The sequence below is a fragment of the Sander lucioperca genome, chromosome 12, assembly GCF_008315115.2.
Source record: "Sander lucioperca isolate FBNREF2018 chromosome 12, SLUC_FBN_1.2, whole genome shotgun sequence".
Classification (NCBI taxonomy): domain Eukaryota; kingdom Metazoa; phylum Chordata; class Actinopteri; order Perciformes; family Percidae; genus Sander; species Sander lucioperca.
Window position 1 is genome coordinate 30,234,839 of NC_050184.1, and position 19,989 is coordinate 30,254,827.

Genomic DNA, 19,989 nt, shown 5'->3' on the forward strand with positions numbered 1-19,989 from the left:
GCATCAATAAGTCGCCTAAATAATCATGGGCTACAGAAAATAATTACTTACAATATAACAATGTGCGTTCACTTTTTGTCATGAGGTAACTTTATCGATGCTCATCACACACAATGAATTCAACCAGAAAAAGTTGGGAAGGACTAAGATCCTGTCTTATGCAGGCTGTTATGTGACATTTCATATAATATATAAAACACTACTATTATTATTATTATTATTATTTATACAAATTATATATTTATTTATATATATTTATATAATATAAAAAAAATGTGAAAGTCTCGCGCGTTGCGTCACCAATGTTTACTTTTTCCTAAGCCACGCCCTCTGTTAGCAACTTGTGGCTAGCTCGCTACCAATGCTCGCTACCAAGGAAGGCAGAGTGGTCCGAGATCCGTTCCTCAGACACCACCCCGAGACTGTCCGCCCGTACATAATTCGGTGAGTAAACGTTAATTCAACAGCGCGCTGACAATCACTGGACGATTGGATTAACGTTATTGTGATACTGCCGGGTGTCAAAACGAAGAGGAGAGAGAAACGTTTTTTACTTGCTAACGTGAGCAAAGGCTGCTAGCTTTTGTTGTGCTGTTAACGCAAACGACTCCCGCAAGGTTGGTCAAAAACAGTTTTCCAGTCTAGCTAACATATGTTATTAAACACAGCGGATATACAACCCTAGGTTATTAATATAGGTTAACATACTAACTTTCAAACCTCCTGTTTTCTCCGTATAAATACCTAGTTAAAGGCTCAGGTCCTCAACGCAAACCTCAGACTCAATGAGACTGCAATGGTTGGTGTTAAGGACGGATATAGATTCCATTCATATTAAGCTAACGTTAACTCAGTAATAAACCGCATTGATATGATCAACGTTACTAACGTTACATCAGATAACGTTTATTCAGAATTTAATTTATAACGTTTTAGGTCTTATTGTCGGGTGGATGTTCTGGAGGAAGGTGTAGCTAGCTAAGTAAACTTGGGACAATGTGAACCAAGCTTTTCTAAATGTGATTTTGTTATTGAGAAGAATTTAACGAGGACAATAACTTTCTACAGCATTAACGTGAAATCTTACTTACACAGGCGTAACGTTAGTCGACCCAGGATTGTGAATGATCGCACTGACTGATCAATCGGACACAGAAGAAACAATGTAGACTGAAACCTAGACCAAGTAGCCTAACTGATTGAGTGCATCATGAACCAGAATAGCGATTAAATAGGAAAGGGTTTTGATCCCTACAAGTTGTAGTTGTAGCTTAATATACTTATTATAGTTATACTACTAACCGTGGCCTGATAATGAGAAAGGTAATGAGGGTGAATTTAATTGGTTGTGATATGTCTTTACCTTTATAAAATGCTAATATTATAATTCTCTGAATGCAGCAAAAACTGTATGTACTACTGGATTAGCATAGACACAATGTGTTGTTGTTTTTGATCTTAAAAGGGTCTGCAGTATCAGCAAATGTTAACTTGCCAAAACATTATTCCCATAAATTGTGGAGAATCTTGTGGATTTATCTGTATCAATCATCTCCAGTTGTTATACACATATGTAAGCATCAATGATTTTTTTTTTTTTTTTGCTTCTTCATTTTGGGTAGCCATAGCTGTTTTGATGATACAGACTAATAGCATGTGTGAAACCAGTTGTCAAAAACTATATTCTTAAGGGTGTAGGCTATATTGTTTACAGTTTCTTAAGGAAAGGCCTCTTTGCAGTGTTTCCTTTACATTCTTTGAAGAGTGGTGGCCCCCACTTCTGGAGGGTTGCCCTTGTTGTGAGAACAAATAAGGTTAAAATGTATCATGGGCTTATTACACATTCCATCCCGGAAATGGTTGCACTGCAGCATGACTGTTCAATTATCATAATCCTACAGTATCCAGATAATATTTTGTTTTTTAAAACAATGCATATTGGAACTAATGAGGAATTGACCCAGTAGTCATCCTGGTTCACAACCAAAATCCCCCCTGACATCTTTAAAAATGTCTACAGGAAACACTGCCCTTTGTCTTCAGAACTAATCCTGATCCTGAAAACAAAAGTAAACAGAGTGGAAAGTTGGAAAGCTCACCAACAACTGCCTGTTTTATTAGATAGATTTTAGGTTTAGATTTTAGGAATTACCTCAGTTCTTCTAACCATCTAAGTTATGACGCGTTGTTGCCTCTGCTTGGCATAACTTACTGTTAAGTAGTCATCTACAGGATTAGTCATTCTTAAATGCAGGAAACACCGTGCTGTCTTTCTGAATGGGTTTGTAGCTAACTGTTGGTACAGGTTTGGTCATGAGTTTATCTGGGTGGAGGTCCAATTGGATCATCTGTCAGATGTTGCCTAAATGTTGATGTTGGCTCTCAGTGGTGCATATCTAAGTGATTGATTAGCAGATTGATTTCAATGTGTGAATTTAATAGTTGGGCAGCCCTGAAAATAATGACATTATCCTTGAGGCTATGTGGTCTGTTTCATTTGAGGCCTTCTGTTTAGGTTTCTTTCCATCTGCTCACATTATTTGTTTACCTATTTTATTTACCTTTGTTTATGCTGCTTAGCTTCATACTCAAGCACGCCCAAGCTGTATACATAAAAGAATACTTGTGCATTGTACTACCTGCCACAGCCGTTTATCGCACCACCTGGTTAATGGTAAATTGTTTCAAAGGGAAGATATGTTTGCACATAAACACGGACCCAGGGCCCCTATGTTTACAGAAGTCATGGCAGCACTCGGTTATTCAACAAACAGACCTAGCATGTTCCTCTCTCACTTGTAGAAGAGAGTATTTGTCTTGGTGGTGGGTAGAGCTAAAACAGCGTAGTGCTTAACTTTAAGTGCTGTCGCTTTATACATTCAACACATGACTACATTATTGGCTCATTCGGCGATTTTCGTGCATTGTTAAATGTTTTTTTAGAGAATGGACCTTATCACCTTGTGAAGTAAAAGGCTTGTCAAACACATCCAGAAAGTGGTGTTGTGTTGGTCTGCTCTCTGTATGTCATTATATTGTACTGCTTTATCCAGTTGTTTTCATTTATATGTATTTCCTTTCTCAGGTCATTGAAGTCCAGATGCATGAGTCTGGGTCAGAACCAACACACACCATTCCAGCAAGTCAGACAGAGAACGGGAATACTAGTGAGAATGAGAGTCGAGTGAGGAGCAGCCAGACTCCTCCTCCAGAGGCACCCAGGGTCAGTCATCCCCAGCTGCATCCGTTCAACACGGATATTTCACTAAAATATGACATAATGATGATGCTGTACAAATGTATACATGAGCTGAAATGGTCTGTAGTTCAACAGAAATTTAATCCACGGCTATTTTGATAGTTGCTTAGTTGTTTGAGTCCTCTTTCAAGCCCAAAATGTGTGTGCAATTGTGAAGATTTGCTGCTTTTTTAATGTCTTACATGATGGTAAACATGATATCTTTGCACTTTGGACTGTTGGAGACAAAACAAGTCATTTGAAGATGTCACCTAGGACATTGTGATGGGCATTATTATTATTTTTTTTACTATTCACTAGGGCTGCAGCTATCGATTATTTTAGCAATCGAGTATTCTACCGATTATTCCATCGATTAATCGAGTAATCGGATAAGAAATACTTAGTAAACAGCAATAGTAAATATTTATTATTGCTGTGTACTAAAAAAAAGGAAACAGGTTTTTTTTGAAAAAGCAATTTTGTATTGCCAAATTCCAAATATATTTTTGGTGGCCCAAATGTTAATATTTTTCACCCCCTTCCCCTTCTTGCCTCTGGCTCTTTGCACTGGATATCCAAAAGAGCTGTTCACTAACCAGAGGGTAAATGTGACGGTACAAAGCTTACAGCAGGGCTATTCAACTACACTGTTCTGGGGGACACATTTTCAGAAGCCTAATACACAGTGAGGAGAAAGAATAAAGAATGCAGACATCACCGGCATGATGACGTCATTCACGTGCATATTAAGTGGCCATGCTGGGGGGAGGAGCCGGTTTGTCTCCGGCAGCAGCTAAGTTTCCAAAGATTAGTAGCAAACTAATAAACAGATAGACTACAAACCGACAGCTTTCGTTTTAGCTTGTTGGTAAAACATGGCTATTTGCAGAGTAGCATGCTGTAGGCTAGTTGTGTAAAACAGCGCGGTGGACGAGAGCAGCAGACGTTAAGGGTCTTATACACTAGACGCAGCCCAGCTGGCGCGTGCAAATGTGACGTCATGGGATCGCCGTAACTATTTATTCCCGCGCTGGTGCGCACGACACTAGTTGCAGTCTTCTCCTGAACAGAGGTGGCGCTAATGAGCAAAGGCTACAGACGTTGCTCTTTCTACGGACTAGAAGAAGAAGAAAAAGATAAACAACGGCGGAACTGGCAGCAGCATTGCCGTCAACGCTTCGATTTGATTCGATGACCTACTTGGTGGGATCAAGCCTTTCATTCACCATAAAAGAACTCATTTTAACCCAGTATGTTTACAAGAGAGACTTGCAGTCACTGTCAGAGTCCTGGCATCCAGTTGTCGGCAAACCCGTTCAGGCCTCCCGTTTCCGCTTTGTCGCACGGCGCTGAAAAAAAAAGAGCCGTGTGCGACCTCTGCTCGCGCGCCATAAATTGGGCGCGCCGGCAGGATATTACGTCATTTTGACGTCACGATGGCGCGCGCCACCTTGGATGCGTCTAGTGTAAAAGACACTTTTGTTAGCTACCTTGTGTCGGGTTCGCTCCGTGGAATAGATGAGTAGACTGGATGTTTTCTACAAAGATGATGTAGTAGCATGTTTGCAGCTTAAAATGATCCCAAACTTTCTGTCGTTTTTCTCTCGCCTGTCTCTTCTCTTAGACCCTCGCTATTTTCGTCTTCGTTCATTTGTAATCTGGGCCGTCAGTCTCGTGCATAGACAGTATATAACGTCTTGTGTCCACAGAAGCGTCAAGGGTCTTGGACAGCTAAGTCTTGATTTATGACGTATGTTTTGAGTCATTCGAAACAACTAGCTTCTCAATTGTGAGGATTTTTTTTGCTTCATTAGATTAGATTAGATTCAACTTTATTGTCATGTGATAGTAAATGGGAAATCTTCATGCTGGGCTTTTTTTTATTTTTATTTTTATTTATTTTTTTACATGATTGACTGATTCATACATAATGAATATGTTGAATGTGCATATGTGACTATGATTAATACATATGAATAATGTTAGTTGCAGCCCTGAAGCAAATGGTGTTGTGTTCAGAATAGAGCTGGGCAATATATCGATATTATATCGATATTGTGATATGAGACTAGATATCGTCTTAGATTTTGGATATTGTAAAATCGTGATATGGCAACAGTGGTGTCTTTTCCTGGTTTTAAAGGCTGCATTACAGTAAAGTGATGTCATTTTCTGAACTTACCAGACTGTTGTAACTGTTCAATTATTTGCCTTTAACCACTTAGACATTATCCACTTTACTGATGATTATTTATAAGAAAATCTCATTGTGTAAATATTTTGTGAAAGCACCAATAGTCAAAACTACAATATCGTTGCGGTATCAATATTGAGGTATTTGGTCAAAAATATCGTGATATTTGATTTTCTCCATATCGCCCAGCCCTAGTTCAGAACCGCTTTGTTTTTTTGCTGTTGAGTGCAGTCACTTTGCTATAACACCATACAGCTGCACAGGGGAATGTGTAAATGTTTTTTCCCCAACACTAAACCTATGTGTTGCAGGTGGTTTTCCTTCATTAACGTGTGAAACACAATTAGTTATGCTACATTTGAATTTATGTACAGCTTGTCTGGTATCCAAACATATCTTTTCTTGTCAGTACTCATACACATAGGGCAGGGAGCATACTGTTATATGACAATGTGGGTTACTTTGTTCGTTTAGTTTTACGGGGGTAAAGGTATCCCTGAATATCTCAATTTGAACGTCTCAGTTTCTCCAAACTGCAGTGTTTGATATTCATGCTGATGGGGAGCACAGGGATGGGGGGAGGTTGTACGGAGATTGTGAAGGGGAGAGGGAGGGAGAACACAGCTCCTGCTGGGTGGAGGGATCAGGGTTATATTGTTAGTTTAGTCGCACATCATGTAGGTTAGCAAAGCTCTGTTAGATTGTCAGGCGGAACGTTACTCCTAAACACTGAGCAGCATTTGTTTTTTCAGTGCCAAGGTTTGTCCAACTCATTCTATATTTGTTTTATGAGATAGCCTATATTAAATCCTTTTTTAATAGTTTGCTTAGTTAAAATGTGTCTGTCAATTAAAATGATGTCACTTTCTGTGGTTATTCTATTTAGTAATTTTGAGATTTTAGAGCTGCTCTTATGTATATATCTTTTGCAAATGTCACTCCTTCTAGGGCCACAGCCATTGGGGGATATTAGTGAATATTAAATTGCATAAGGGAAAGCAGATTGGGTTTGTTTTTCAGCAAGTTTTCAGCGTTCCTTCTTGCTGTCAGTCATCTCAGAGTTCACAAGACCAGTCTTGCAGGAACAGATCTATGTTTACACTCAATTGCTCACTGGTATGACTTTCAACAATAACAACAACAGAAGATGTTTGGACTTGCTGCTGGCTACCATGGCAACAGGGATTAAGCAAAGGCTGTTGTTGTGTTGATGGTGTCCACAGAAAAATAGAGGGGCCAACTGCCTCTGTTTGTGGGATAGACCTGTTTTCATCGCTCCGGTGGCCACCTCTGGAGCATTGAATTTCATAAGAAAGGACAAAGTAGAAGGCAGTCGTCTGTTATTGTTAGCCCAAAGCCTGTGTGAAATTTACCGTCGGTTTGTTTACGCACCCAATTCAAAACAGACTCTGCCTCGGAGAGAAATGTTTGTTTGTGGTTCAGACCTAAATTAAAATACGAATCTCAAGTTCTGCTTTCATAAACAGACTCTGTGTGCTTTTTTATTCATTATTTATATGTCTGTGCAATTTTGATTACTCTGTTTATGTTTACTGTAGACATCCCTTGAGCTGTGTGGCTTGACAGTGAGGGGGATGGTGTGGTAATTGCTGCATGCCTAGCAGAGGATGTTGTTGTTGTTGTTTTTGTGGTACTCTTTGTTGTTGTTGTTTTGATCAAGTTCTAACTCCCCGAAGACATCCAATGTTGTTGTTTTTGTTTGCTTCATCTTTAGCAGAAATAGCAGAAGAGCCAAGTTCAGCTTGCTAGATTGACCAGTGAACAGAGAATAATATCATAAAGGAGTACTGTGAGTGACTATAAGTTCTTTTTTTGAATTTGAACAAGAAGCATATGAGTAGAGCGGCGTAACGATTAGTTGATTATTGATTGGCCTGCCAACAGAAAATTAAGTGTCAGTTATTTTGATATCCAAATAATCGCTTTAATCATTTGTTAAACCACAATGTCAAACATTTGCTGGCTCCAGCTTTTCAAATGTGAGGATTTGATTCTTGGCTTTGTCATGCATGGATAGTAAACTGAATCTCTTTGGGTTTGTGGCTGTTGCTCAGAATAAACAAGACATCTGAAGGCGTCCCCTTGGGCTGTGAAAAAATGATCATCAGATCAATCGACAATGAAAATACTTGTTAGTTCCAGCTCTATATAGGAGAAGGTTTGACGTTACATGTGTGTATATATTGGCATCACTTCTTTTGGATGTTCATAAAGGCTGTTGAGACTATGCAGTTTAAAAGTGGAGTCTGTGATTCAGCCAATATCTCCTCAAGGTCCACAAGCTGTCCATTCAAAACAAAGTGGAACTATTCTGTTCGTGCTTGTGCACAGAACAGGGAAGGCCATGGATGTATAAAAAGAAAGGCGGTGGGAGCGAGAGGGACAGATAATCGGGCACATGCTAACATTCTGAAGCAGCACCAACGGGAGGGGTGTATTTGTTTGGGTGTTGAGTTCAAATATCAATCTTTCTGCAGAATTGCAGATTCCACCTTTAAAGTAAACTACCTTCTTAGTCTACCTATTACCATAGTAACCAAGGCTGGCATATATTAGGTGTAAAAATAAGAGTTGTTTTTGTCTTTAACATCACAGCACTTTGACCGACAGTGCCGTTGAGTGAGAGAACACTGTAGTGAGACTCTGTGTATGTGTTTTGAATTGTACAAATAACCTACTGTCCAGCTGTGGAAACGTATTAAGACCTGTTTGTTACAGTTTTAGTTGAACTTTGGATTTAATTATTGCGGATGCACGAATGCACCACTACAAGCTGCCACACTGCTGTCACAGTGAAACGTTTCCTTGCACATGTGCTCTTGTTAAAATCTCTGTTAGAAACTCTGTAAACGTACACGACCAAGAAATCAGGTTACTTCAGCAGAAATGTAGCTGTGCGTCTTAATCCTTTACCCTGATTAAAGAGATATGGTTTCTTCTTGTTTACATGTAAACGCACTGATCGTCTGCACTAGAATGTAGTCCAAATAGATTGAATGAGCGTAGCTTGCACCAGTGTTGTAGTCAAGACCACCTAAACCGAGACCAAGTCATCACCAAGACCAGAGTGTATCGAGACCGAGACTTTGAGGGGTTGAGACCGAGACAAGACCAAGACCAGACCAAACAACTGAAACATACAACACACAACTAGCTAATATGTGTAGCTAATATTCACTAAATCACTTTGGGTGAGGGGTGAAGAGATTTCGGAAAAGTTTTGTACAGAGGCAGATTGATAACTTTAGTTAGCTAGCTTCGCTAGCGTCACTTACACTTAGCTTACTTTCCTTTATGCTTCCTTTCTAAGTACCGATACAAATTTTAGGTGGTCCCAGCTGTCTCAATCAGCATTACATTGCAGAATGTACACACTGCTGTGTGTTTTCTTTTAGTTGTTGTTTTGCAAATAAACTCATTTAAAAATATATAATAAATAAAATGTAATACATAAAATGTTATTACTGACGATTTGGCTGACATCTCCCAGACAGCCAGAGCTTCTTCTCCTGTCACCAACATTCACTTTGGGAGTGCGTGCTAAAGGGGCCGGGGAACGGGGGTTAACAGTAACACATTCCAAACTAGAAATGAGTCAAGTTATTGGTTGCATTTGAAGCAGGACGTTTTGAGACCTGAGTCTTGGGACCAAGATCGGTCTCGAGTACTACAACACTGGCCTGCACACACACACACACACACACACCCAGAACAGCCTATGTTGTATATGTTTGTGTCTATTACATTTTTCTTCTAAACATTTTTGTTTTTTGTAGTATGGATTTTAAATGACCATTCTGTTGTATAAGCGGAAGAAGATGGATGGATGGATTCTGTTGTATGTTTTCTCGATTCTGCAGGTTCCAGTGTCATTATCTATGATGACCCCACCAGCAGAAGCCCCACAGCAGTTGCAGCAGACACCGCAGCAGCAGGTCCTCAGTCCTCAGCAGCTCCAAGCGCTGCTCCAGCAGCAGAAAGCACTCATGTTACACCAGGTAATGGGCTGTATCTTTAGAATATTTATGCGTTTGTCGTAGCCCACATTGAACCCAATGCTTATATTTCTCTTAACTCAATTGTCATCAACATTTCTGCAGCAACAAATTCAAGAGGTCTTCAAGAATCAGCAAGAGCAGCTAAATATTCAGCTGCTGCAACAGAAGAATGCTGGGATTGTTAGTCAAGAGGTAACTGCTACATTATAGCGTTATTTTCTTTTATCAGTTTGTGAATATGTGATTAAATATTTGGTCATTGTAGTAATATTAGACAAAGATAATTTATTCCCGTGGCCGGGTTGGATCAGTGGGTAGAGCAGGCGCACATATACTTGGAGGTTTATGCCTCGACGCAGAGGTCCAGGATTCAAATCCGACCTGTGACGATTTCCTGCATGTCTTCCCCCTCTCTGTCTCTCTTCCCTTTCTCACCTAGCTGTCCTGTCAAAAATTAAAGGTGGAAAAGCCCAAAAAATAATCTTAAAAAAAAAAGATAATTTATTCCTGAATTAGGGACAAGTCTGAATCAGTTCAGTTGTACTAAAGGTTAAATGACCGAGTATTTAATACTAAAGTTATAGAAATTGTTATACCCAGATACTCATAACGCACAGCCTGGAATATCATTTTCAAAATGTCCATTTCTCTGTGACGACAAGAGCAGCGTTCGAAACCATTCCCTCATTTACTCACTCACTATTCCCTTTAGTGTTTACTAAGTAGTGGACTATATAGTGAATGACCAAATGAGATTTCGGACACTCACTAAAAACACATTGTTGCGTGACTTGCGTCAGTAGATGCGCCGGTTATTTGTGTGACGGAGGCACGCGCGCCCAGCATCATGTAAACAAACCGAAACAAAAATACTTCCAATACGTCCCTGAAACAAACCGAGCACTCAGGAGGAGAGTAAAAGGCTGTATATATGTTGCATGTTACATTTCCAATGTTTAGAAACGAAAGCCCGCTCCATTTTTCCTTTTCAGTTTTCGCGGTTGTTTCTGCTTCTTCTTCTCCTCCGGGAACACACGACCGCGTTGCATTGTGGGATACAGGGTGGTATTTCAGGTAGAAGGTTTAACAAACTCTGAGTCTAACCCTGATGTCTGAGTTGATTTACCCTGAGATGGGAAACTCTTGAGTTTTCGGTTTCAGAACAGCTGATATGAGTTGGTTCAATCAACTCAGTATGTTCACCACCACAATAAAAAGGCAGCATGAATGGAGCCATGATACTGCAATTCACCATGGCAACAACCACAAACAAACGGGTCGGCGGAAATACTCATGCGCACATACAGCGAGTTAAAAAAAAAAACAGTGGCTGCTGCAAAAGAGAGAGAATTTACGTGGGAGAAAATTGCTGCTAGAGTAAATGCGTATATTCCAATATAGCGTATGTCATATTTAATCATAAGTATAGCCTAATATTACTGGTGAAATGGTATTGAACCTATAATCTATTTCATTTCTATGGACGAAAAAGTCCTAGGCCTACTAATCCCATTCTGAGGCTGCAGCACCATCATTAACAGCATTATAATTCATAATCTTTTATTTCAAAGGGTTTACATCATTCACCTGCAATCCTGTGGAACTCCTTTTAAAAACGTTTAAAACACGTTTCAGAGCGAGTCACACTCTTCTGACGGCCCTTTGCTACAGTGGCTTTACTAATATGCTCCGCATCAACAATGTTGTAAAGGCAAATTCCGTTTGCAAAAAAACGTAATGCGACACAAATAATCTGCAGGGATGTAGAGCATAGATGGGTGACGTTAGTGATATGAGAAAGGATAAGGTTATGTAGCCTAGGCTACATAACTGATCGACTGGGAATAAAAACGATACCGCTCAAATAGGAAGTTATCTAAAAATTAAAACGTCGGGGTTTCAATATCATCTCCCGACATATAACACCCTGCGAAGTAAAGCAGCTTCTTCATCAACGGGATCGTCGACAAAAGGAAATGCCATGTTTTGAGAAATAAAACGTTTTATAGTGTGCCTAACATGGTTAATAAACCAACATCATTTTTTTTAATTCATGCAGATAACAAACTGCGCTAAAATGCGCCTGATACAGACTGAATGAATGAATGAGAAAATGAAATAGAGCTGTGTCAGAGGGAGAAAGAAGAAAACCTGCTCCCGACCAGGTTAGGTTCACAGACTCAGTTACCATAGTAACTGACTCTGAGGTTAAGTTACCTCTCTTTCTGAAACAGAAAACCCAGAGTTTCCCTCATCTCAGGGTTAACAAACTCAGAATTTTCACTAAACCTGCTTTCTGAAATACCACTCAGGAGTAAAATGTAGGGTACATCGTATATATACACTCAAATTAGCTGTGCATTGTGGGTATTTTATAGTGGACTATATAGTGAATGAAATTAACCACAGAGAATTCTAACACCACTAAGGAGTAACAAGGTCCGGGCTCTACGTAGTGTGTAAGTAATTAAAAAAAATTTAGGCTGAAGCTGTATGTAATGATTTCCAATTAGTTTAAAGGCAGTTTCGTGCAGTGTTTCCACTTCAAGGGCTGTAAGTTTATCCATTTAGGGTGCATCACATGTTCAGAAACTGCATGTTGCTCTGTCCCAGTCTTGTGGACTTGAGTGCACATTCAAGTGCCAACAAATGTGTGCATGTTGTGTACAAAAAACAAAAAAACCACAGTGCTCCCACATCAGCTTGTGTGCATGTATTTGCGTGACAACAGATTTCACGTAATTCACAACACAGAGTGGGCTCTTGGCTGAGTGCACAAGGCAGCAGGTGTTGGAGACAAGGAAAATAATTTGATGTGCTCTAAGCAGAAATGTGCTCGCCATAGTTTTTATCTAATTATATGTAAACAAAAGTGGGCATTTCTTCCATTAGGTGTCCTGGACACAACCAAAATGGCAGAAATAATTGGGAGTGTTTGTTTATGCTCACATTGTTTGACCAACAGAGAATATTATGATAAAAATAAGCAGCATCAGACTTGATCACCGCTCAAATAGATGTTTGTTTCTTCTTTAAATAGGTAATGACGTTAGCTGATTTCATTACCTTTGTAAGCTATGTGGTTGCCCAGTGAGACAGAGCTTTGTGTGTGTCACATTTTCGAACCTACAAAATATGTCCAGTGTGATGTCTCGTGGGCCTACACATTCTCTATTATATTGTCATAGAGTTTATTTATCTTAGATAAAGATCTCCTTCCTAAATCAAACTCTAGACAAAGCCGAAATCAAGCTGCGTTCAGTATGAAGGCGTTTACTGACAGATGTTGTATCATCTCCCTGTCACAGCTGACAGCTCAGCAGATTGCCATCCAGCAGCAGCTCCTCCAGGTGCAGCAGCAACATCTCCTCAACCTGCAGAGACAAGGCCTGCTATCTGTCCTTCCTTCAAGCCCCATTGCACTCACAGGTATGTTGTGTGACAGCCCTTACTGCATTGCTGTCTAAGGACTTAAACACTTAGGTCAAATACTTCCAGGTAACAAAACTGGAACACTCAATGCAAATGTTCAAACATTGAGCCTTGTATGCGTTATACTGACCCGTTTATATCAATGAGCGTAAGCTAAATAACAGAAACACATCTCGGTTCAACAGCTTATGCAATGGCTGTTGTATTAGACTGCATTCATTTTAGCTAGGTGTACCTAATAAACGCAGTGTATACTCAGATCTTATGATCTTAAGCTCATGCAAACGTAGTGGTATCCCAGTGCATTATAACAAAACAATTTGTTTATATATGCAATTTCAGGCTGTGAGAATGGTAGCATCCTGTCCGCTGGTGGAGACACCAGAGAGTCTTCAAGTCAAAGATCTACCAGCAACGGTCATCACACTCTTCTGAAGAGGAAAGAAAGGTGCTTTAGCTATCTATACTGTCCTGTCAGAGCTTTAGTTTCTGTATATCCTGTTTTTATTGCGCTTGAGCAGTACCAACATGTTTACTCTGAGATGTGCCATTGATGGTTGATTTGTGTTCTTGTTGCAGTGGGTCACTGGATGAAAACACACAGAATAGCCATGCACTGTATGGAAATGGCATGTGTAAATGGCCTGGCTGTGAGACTGTCTTTGGAGACTTTCAGGCATTTCTCAAGTGAGTGGTGAAACTTTGCACACCTCTAAAGCTGGCGTAATGTTTATTTACATCTATCATGACGTTAAGTATTTATATAGGTAAGAAATGTATGTTCTATAATTTATATGTACACCGATGCTGCAAATGTCACATTTTAATCAGAGCTGAGCAGAGAGTCATCTAAAACGTTCTTTCCTCCAATATATTTTACTATAATGTATTTCCTATTTTTGTGGCGTAAAGCCATGTGTGGAATCTTAGTCTTTTTCCAGTTGAAATTTTAAAGTATTCTATTTTTCATTTTTTGCTCTCAGCCTGTGCAGCAAATGGTTCTCCCTAAAGAATGTCATGGTTTTGAATTTGTGTGTCTGCAGACATTTGAACAACGAGCATACACTGGATGACAAGAGCACAGCACAGTGTCGTGTGCAGATGCAAGTGGTTCAGCAGTTGGAACTGCAGGTACGCATTTGATTTATTTTCTAATAACTAAGCTATTCATTTTTTAATCAAACAACGAAAAGGGACGACACATCTTTGATTGATTTATTAACCGCGGTTTACTTTTACAAGTATACCTTATTAACCATTGCTTAGTAGAGTGGGGTATCCAGGCCTTTTTTTTAACTATTGAAAAAAAAGAAAAGGGAGAACTTTCTAAAAACTTCTTGAATGCGTGATAAATGTTACCTGTAGTGGTCTGTTTTCACACCTGGGCTGGAAACAGAAGTGATGTCCCTAGAGCATTACACTTTTCAGGATGCCAGCAAGTCACACCAAATGTCATTTCAGTGTTTAATGCAAGCCAACTCTCAACTTCTATTTCTGTCTTCTCATCTAACATAGTTGAAAAAGGACAAAGAGCGACTGCAAGCAATGATGGCTCATCTGAAGTCCTCTGAACCCAAACCCGCAGCGCAGCCTGTAAGTACCTGTCATGGCTGTTTCCTTCAATTAAAATAAATATTGTTTTGCTTGTAGTTGCACTGACGTTTTTCTGACTCAACTGCTTTGTTTTTTTAGGTGAATCTGGTGTCTAATGTATCCTTCTCCCAGGCAACATTGCCCAAAGGCCCTCCTCCTATGAGTTTGTCTCAGAGTGCCACGGCACCATCCACACCCCTGACGCCGCTCTCTGAATCCCCCTCAGTCCTCACTCCCAATAGCATGTTCACTGGAACTCCTGTACGGAGGCGATATAGCCGCTCTGTGAGCCAAGGTAACGGTGAGATCAGGAATCAAAACTTCATTAACTTTTTTTTTGTTGGTTTCAAGCTGAAACATGCTTCTGCTAAGATGCACATAAAGAAGATGGGGGAGGGACAACAGGGAAGGTGCTTATTTTAGTTTTCACAGTTATTTTTATGTTCTTATTTATTGTATATTACTTCTATTTTCCATGAATGGAAATGTTTTTGTCTTTGTTTCATGTTCCTTCTGTATCTGTTTATGTATAAATATTGCTTGTTATTTGATTTTGTTTTTATTTTTTGTTCTTTATTTCCATGTCACACAAAGTGCCCAGCCCTCATGGGTTTATAAGACACCAACATTTCAGTTGCAGTGTTCATTTTATTACATTTCACAAAACTATAGGTTATTTTAAAGCTTGTTCTTAGACAAAGTATTATGTCTTCTCTTGTAAGCTTGACAAATATAAGCTGCTATAAAAAAAGTTTATTTCTTGAAGCACAACTCAAATTTGTCATAACCATCCAGCCAGAAGAAATCATTATAAATAGAGTTCATTTTAGTAAAAAGTACATCCCATATGTCCTTGTAAACAGGACAGTGAAACAACAAATTGTTATTGTCTTTCCACAGATATAGTTGATAATAAGGAGTTCTACTTGAGCACAGAAGTCAGACCTCCATTTACATATGCGTCTCTCATAAGACAGGTAACGTGTACTTTACTCATTTTACACGGTAACAAAAATAAAAACACTGTTGAAAATGGGAATAGGAAGTTTTGCATGGCCATATTGGCCTCCCGAACCAAAATGTAGCAAATTCACATTTTTTATTGTCTAACTTCCAGTATCTCTAACATGCACTTTCTCTCTCTTTAAGGCTATATTTGAATCACCTCGCAATCAGCTGACGTTAAATGAAATCTACAACTGGTTCACAAGAAACTTTGCATATTTCAGGCGCAATGCAGCTACCTGGAAGGTATGAACTGCATTACATATTAAATGTCTTTGGATATTAATATATGAAATGGGAAAAGTCTACGGAAACATTTGGTTGCATTTACATTTAGTTTTCATGTAACTAGATACATGCAAATTCAATACTTAAGGCATGTAAGATTAGAAGTTCTAATTCTATTCTTTTCTTTAATCTTTCAGAATGCCGTCAGACATAATCTCAGCCTCCATAAATGCTTTGTACGTTTGGAAAATGTGAAGGGAGCTGTGTGGACAGTAGATGAGATTGAGTTCCACCGGAGAAGGCCCCAGAAGACTGCTGGTAATGGGTAGGTGTTGGACATGGAGCCAGAGTCATGTGTGTTTTCAGATATAACAGACATTTTTGACCTTCTAGTTCAACCTTATAAGTACACACAATATTTATCGTAAGCAAGTTTCAAAGGCTAAGTCCAAAGGCTGATTTATAGTTGTACCTTGAGCCTACGGCGTAGCCTACGCAAGTGGCCATTGTGAAAAGAAGGGTGAATATTCTGTGCTTGTCCGGCCACTGAAAGACATGGACAAGGAAATGCATGCAGTTTTATGGTACAATGGTAAATTTATTTGGCTTGTCATGTCTTGCCACAGTGACTCAAACTCTTAACTTGTGTGGATTTTATTAAACAAACAGATCTGGAAGCGCATTGCGTATGTTGGCAGTTGCTCATAGTGTCAGCAGTTTGAGGATATTGGACTAAGCCTCGCCCTGTTGCTATTTTAGCATGGCACATATGCAGTTTGTAATGATAACAGTGGCAGATATAGGCTACTCCTTGAAATTCGTATTCATTTTTAAGACAACAGGTCTCTAATTTCAGATAATGTTAACTCCACGAGATGGTTAAAATGCATTCTCCTGCAGGCTTTTTAATGTTTGCAACTGACCTGTAAAGCGGTTTTAAATATGCATTTAATGGCTAAATGCATGATACCGTGTGAAAAGGCTAACAGTCATCTTCACCAGTTGATGAACCATGTAAAAGAAATAGTGTTCTTGTACAGTGTAGAGTTTGGTAGTATTTTTAGTATGAAAAGGAAAAATGTAAGATCCAACTGATCACTCTATAACATAACCCTGTTTAGCTGCTTAGCTTACATGCATGGAAAAGCAAGACAGAGGGTAGATTTATGCTGATTTATGTTTGTATTTTCAGTAGATTTCAGTAGATTTTAAGGTTAAGAGAAAAGGCAACCAGTGGGGCATGGTAATGTTCGCAGCTTACTTTAGAGAAGATACACACACTGTGTTTTTGGAGAGGCTTAAAAAAAGCCAACACCCTCCAAATCCTTTCGATACTGAGTATCACTGTATACTGAGTAGTTATTCAAGCCCGATCAACACCTCTTCAATGTGTTAAAGTGCCCATATTATGAAAAAATCACTTTTTCTGGGATTTGGGGTGTTATGTTGTGTCTCTGGTGCTTCCACACACATACAAACTTTGAAAAAAATCCACCCATGCTGTTTAGAGTGAGATACAGTTTCTGAATGTGTCCTGCCTTCAGTCTCTGGGTGAGCTGTTCAAAATCAGCACGGCTTGTGACGTCACAAGCCGAAACGAGCAGGCTAACCGCAACCATTAGCTCGTAGCGTTAGCATGCTAACGCTATGGCTAACGCTAGCATGCTAACGCTAGCATGCTACCTCGTTCTCAATAGCAAAGCACTGCTACAACACACACAAGTTCACCATAATCTACAAAAGAACTACTTACATGTGCGCCCTCATTTAGAAGTCTCCCAGCTAATCCTGCCTTGTAACTGAGCAAAGTTGTAGAAACAGCCTTTCTTTTACTGTCTATGGAGCTAGCTAGCTGACATGATCTACATCTGAGCTACTGGGCATGTGCAGTGCAATCAAAGATAGTACAGAAGAAGAAGAAGAAAAGAGGTCTCACTCTGTAGCTAAAACAGAGACCAGCTGAAAAGAGGATCTGCAGCAGTGAGAGAGAGCGGTGCAGTACAACACAAATATGGTGTTTTTTGAAAATTAAACCATGTAAACCTATTCTGGTACAACCTTAAAATACAATTATGAACCTGAAAATGAGCATAATATGGCTGCTTTAAGAAATCCAAAGCTTGACAGGCCCGTCATGCCTGGTGATGGTTGGTGATTGGACAATCGCTGTTCGGCGGAAGGGTTTAGAGAACGGTCAGTTGCGATTGCACCAAATAGTGTTCCTATTATCATGTTAGCCCCAGACTATAATGCTTATCTCCAGTCCTTTAGGTGTTGATACTAAATTATATATACCATTTTGTTGCTTTTCTGTACTAATAGGTCTCTGCTGAAGAACACACAGAACCACCAAAGCTCAGCTGGGTCTGCTCATCAGGTAAGAGACATCTCATATTTTAAGCCCTATTTTCAATAGTACGATAAATTATGTATATATCATGAGGCTGTTGCAGTGTACATAGAAAGCTGAACGGATGCGACATGTCACACTGCACTATATCCACGACGTTCCACTTTCGGGATTGCTCCGTTGGATTTCACTCTTTTCAGCCAGATGTCATTTACTTTTTGTTTTGTTTGTGTTGGACTTTAAACTGGTGAATTTATGAGGACTATGGTTAACTGCTCCTCAGATCTCTGCAGGGTAAATCCAGACAGCTAGCTAGACTATCTGTCAAATCTGAGTTTTGTGTTGCACGACTAAAACAACTTTTGAACGTACACGTTCCACCAAAACAAGTTCCTTCCAGAGGCTATTTCACAGAGGCACCGTGGCTTTTCCAGGTGCTTAGCTCCACCCATGACGATTGTGATTGAATTAAAGAAATGCCAATAAACCAGAGCATGTTTTTCTCCCATCCTGGAATGCTGTGTGGACTAGCCAGACCCTCCTGCGCAGCACTGTGGAGGAAGGTCTGGCAATGCAAGACTATACTGCTTTATACCCGCATACTATATATCGCAGTGGTCTGAGAATTGTCACAGCTACGTCTGTTATGTGTTGATGCAGTGTTATAATGAGAATGTTTACTTTTCAGAGCGGCGGTTTCGACGGCAACAGCTCTCTCTACAACCCAGCCTCTATGGGCAGCATCCCATTTCACTCCCTGTCTCATGTTCTCCAAGAGCAGATGAATGGAGTCCTTGCTAATGGATCTGGATACCAAAGTGACAGCAGTGCAACGCAGTCGCCTCCACAAGCTTTGTAAGTGTCAGCTCCAGAGCTACGTTCCCTGAATCTTAAGTGGATTTGACTCGGTTGTGATTTAATGTAATTGTGTGATCACAAGTCCTGATTACATTACGTTTTTTTTTTTTCATATTTATCAAACCAGCATTAAAGAGGAGCAGGAGGATGAGGAGATATGTGAAGCGTATCCCTATGAATCCCCAGAGAGCACAGACGAGCACGGCCCCAGCCCAGAGATGCACCACGATGAAGACAACGGCAGCCCGGAGAGGCCCAATCTTCATTTTGATCGCGTGCCTTCTCTCTGACTACGAGGTCCAAATTCTCCACTGCAAGGCAGCCTCACTCACAGCCTGTGTGACTTTGTATTCCAAAAGTTTCCAAAAACAACTGCTTCATCTACATAACCAAGCAGTGCAAGCACTCTTTTACTTGGGGAAATTTTATATCAGCATTTGTTATTTTTTTTTGTTCTTAATCTAGCTCTCAATTATCTCTGTAAAGTAGAGTGAGATCAGAAAAACACATCTGTTTATGATTTTTCTCATTTTATATATGTGTACACAAAAAGACCACGGTGAGCAGAGAAGCCAAAGGAAAGGGAACATTAATAGTTAGCACTTCACAATGAAAAATGTCCCACCTCTGTATAGCCACTTTATGCTACGTGGGGGGCCTCACTACCTGATTTTATTTTAGTAGTCATAATATATAAAACATTTTGTAGAGGTAAAAAAATGTTGCTTTAAAAAATGTAAATGTTCACTGCCAACATGATCTGATATATTTGTATCTAATGTATAATCAGTTGATCAAAAGAATACATAGCTTCTTTATACTTGGTCTTTTTCACCCCTTCCACGAACATTGCTACGTTTGCTCTAATTGAGCTTGTGAGAGTAGATAATATAGATTTACCATCATTGTAAACCAATGCATCTCTATGAATAATAAATCCCTCATGAAAAATGTGTACACTGTATTTGTCTTTGATATAGTTTTATGATTGCCTTGGTGGTAAGTGGTGTTTCACATAATGAAATTATGGCTGGGTGCAGTTATGACATGATAACAGCCTCACTGCTCT

General features: G+C 39.6%; 1 protein-coding gene across 3 annotated transcripts; it reads left to right on the forward strand.

The window, feature by feature from the left end:
* Nucleotides 1-310: 310 nt before the first annotated feature.
* Nucleotides 311-19,873, forward strand: LOC116062115 (forkhead box protein P1-B-like). Of its 3 annotated transcripts, none has more exons than XM_031316668.2 (16): nucleotides 311-444; nucleotides 3,086-3,223; nucleotides 9,317-9,454; nucleotides 9,557-9,646; nucleotides 12,763-12,883; nucleotides 13,223-13,334; nucleotides 13,466-13,573; nucleotides 13,930-14,017; nucleotides 14,402-14,479; nucleotides 14,579-14,780; nucleotides 15,380-15,456; nucleotides 15,629-15,730; nucleotides 15,910-16,037; nucleotides 18,035-18,089; nucleotides 18,751-18,917; nucleotides 19,048-19,873. In XM_031316668.2, the coding sequence occupies exons 2-16, from the start codon at nucleotides 3,101-3,103 to the stop codon at nucleotides 19,208-19,210; spliced, it is 1,752 nt and encodes a 583-aa protein (XP_031172528.1). In that variant the 5' UTR covers nucleotides 311-444; nucleotides 3,086-3,100; the 3' UTR covers nucleotides 19,211-19,873. The 3 variants fall into 3 exon arrangements, with proteins under 3 accessions (XP_031172528.1, XP_031172529.1, XP_031172530.1); XM_031316669.2 differs by having other exon boundaries at nucleotides 13,229-13,334; XM_031316670.2 differs by having other exon boundaries at nucleotides 13,229-13,334; nucleotides 14,579-14,774.
* The last annotated feature ends 116 nt before the right edge of the window (nucleotides 19,874-19,989 follow it).

Coding starts and splice junctions, on each gene's coding strand:
- LOC116062115 (XM_031316668.2), top strand. CDS start 3,101: ATGCATGAGTCTGGGTCAGAACCAACACACACCATTCCAGCAAGTCAG. Junction 3,224..9,316: donor CTCCTCCAGAGGCACCCAGG/GTCAGTCATCCC, acceptor TCGATTCTGCAG/GTTCCAGTGTCATTATCTAT. Junction 12,884..13,222: donor AAGCCCCATTGCACTCACAG/GTATGTTGTGTG, acceptor TTATATATGCAA/TTTCAGGCTGTGAGAATGGT.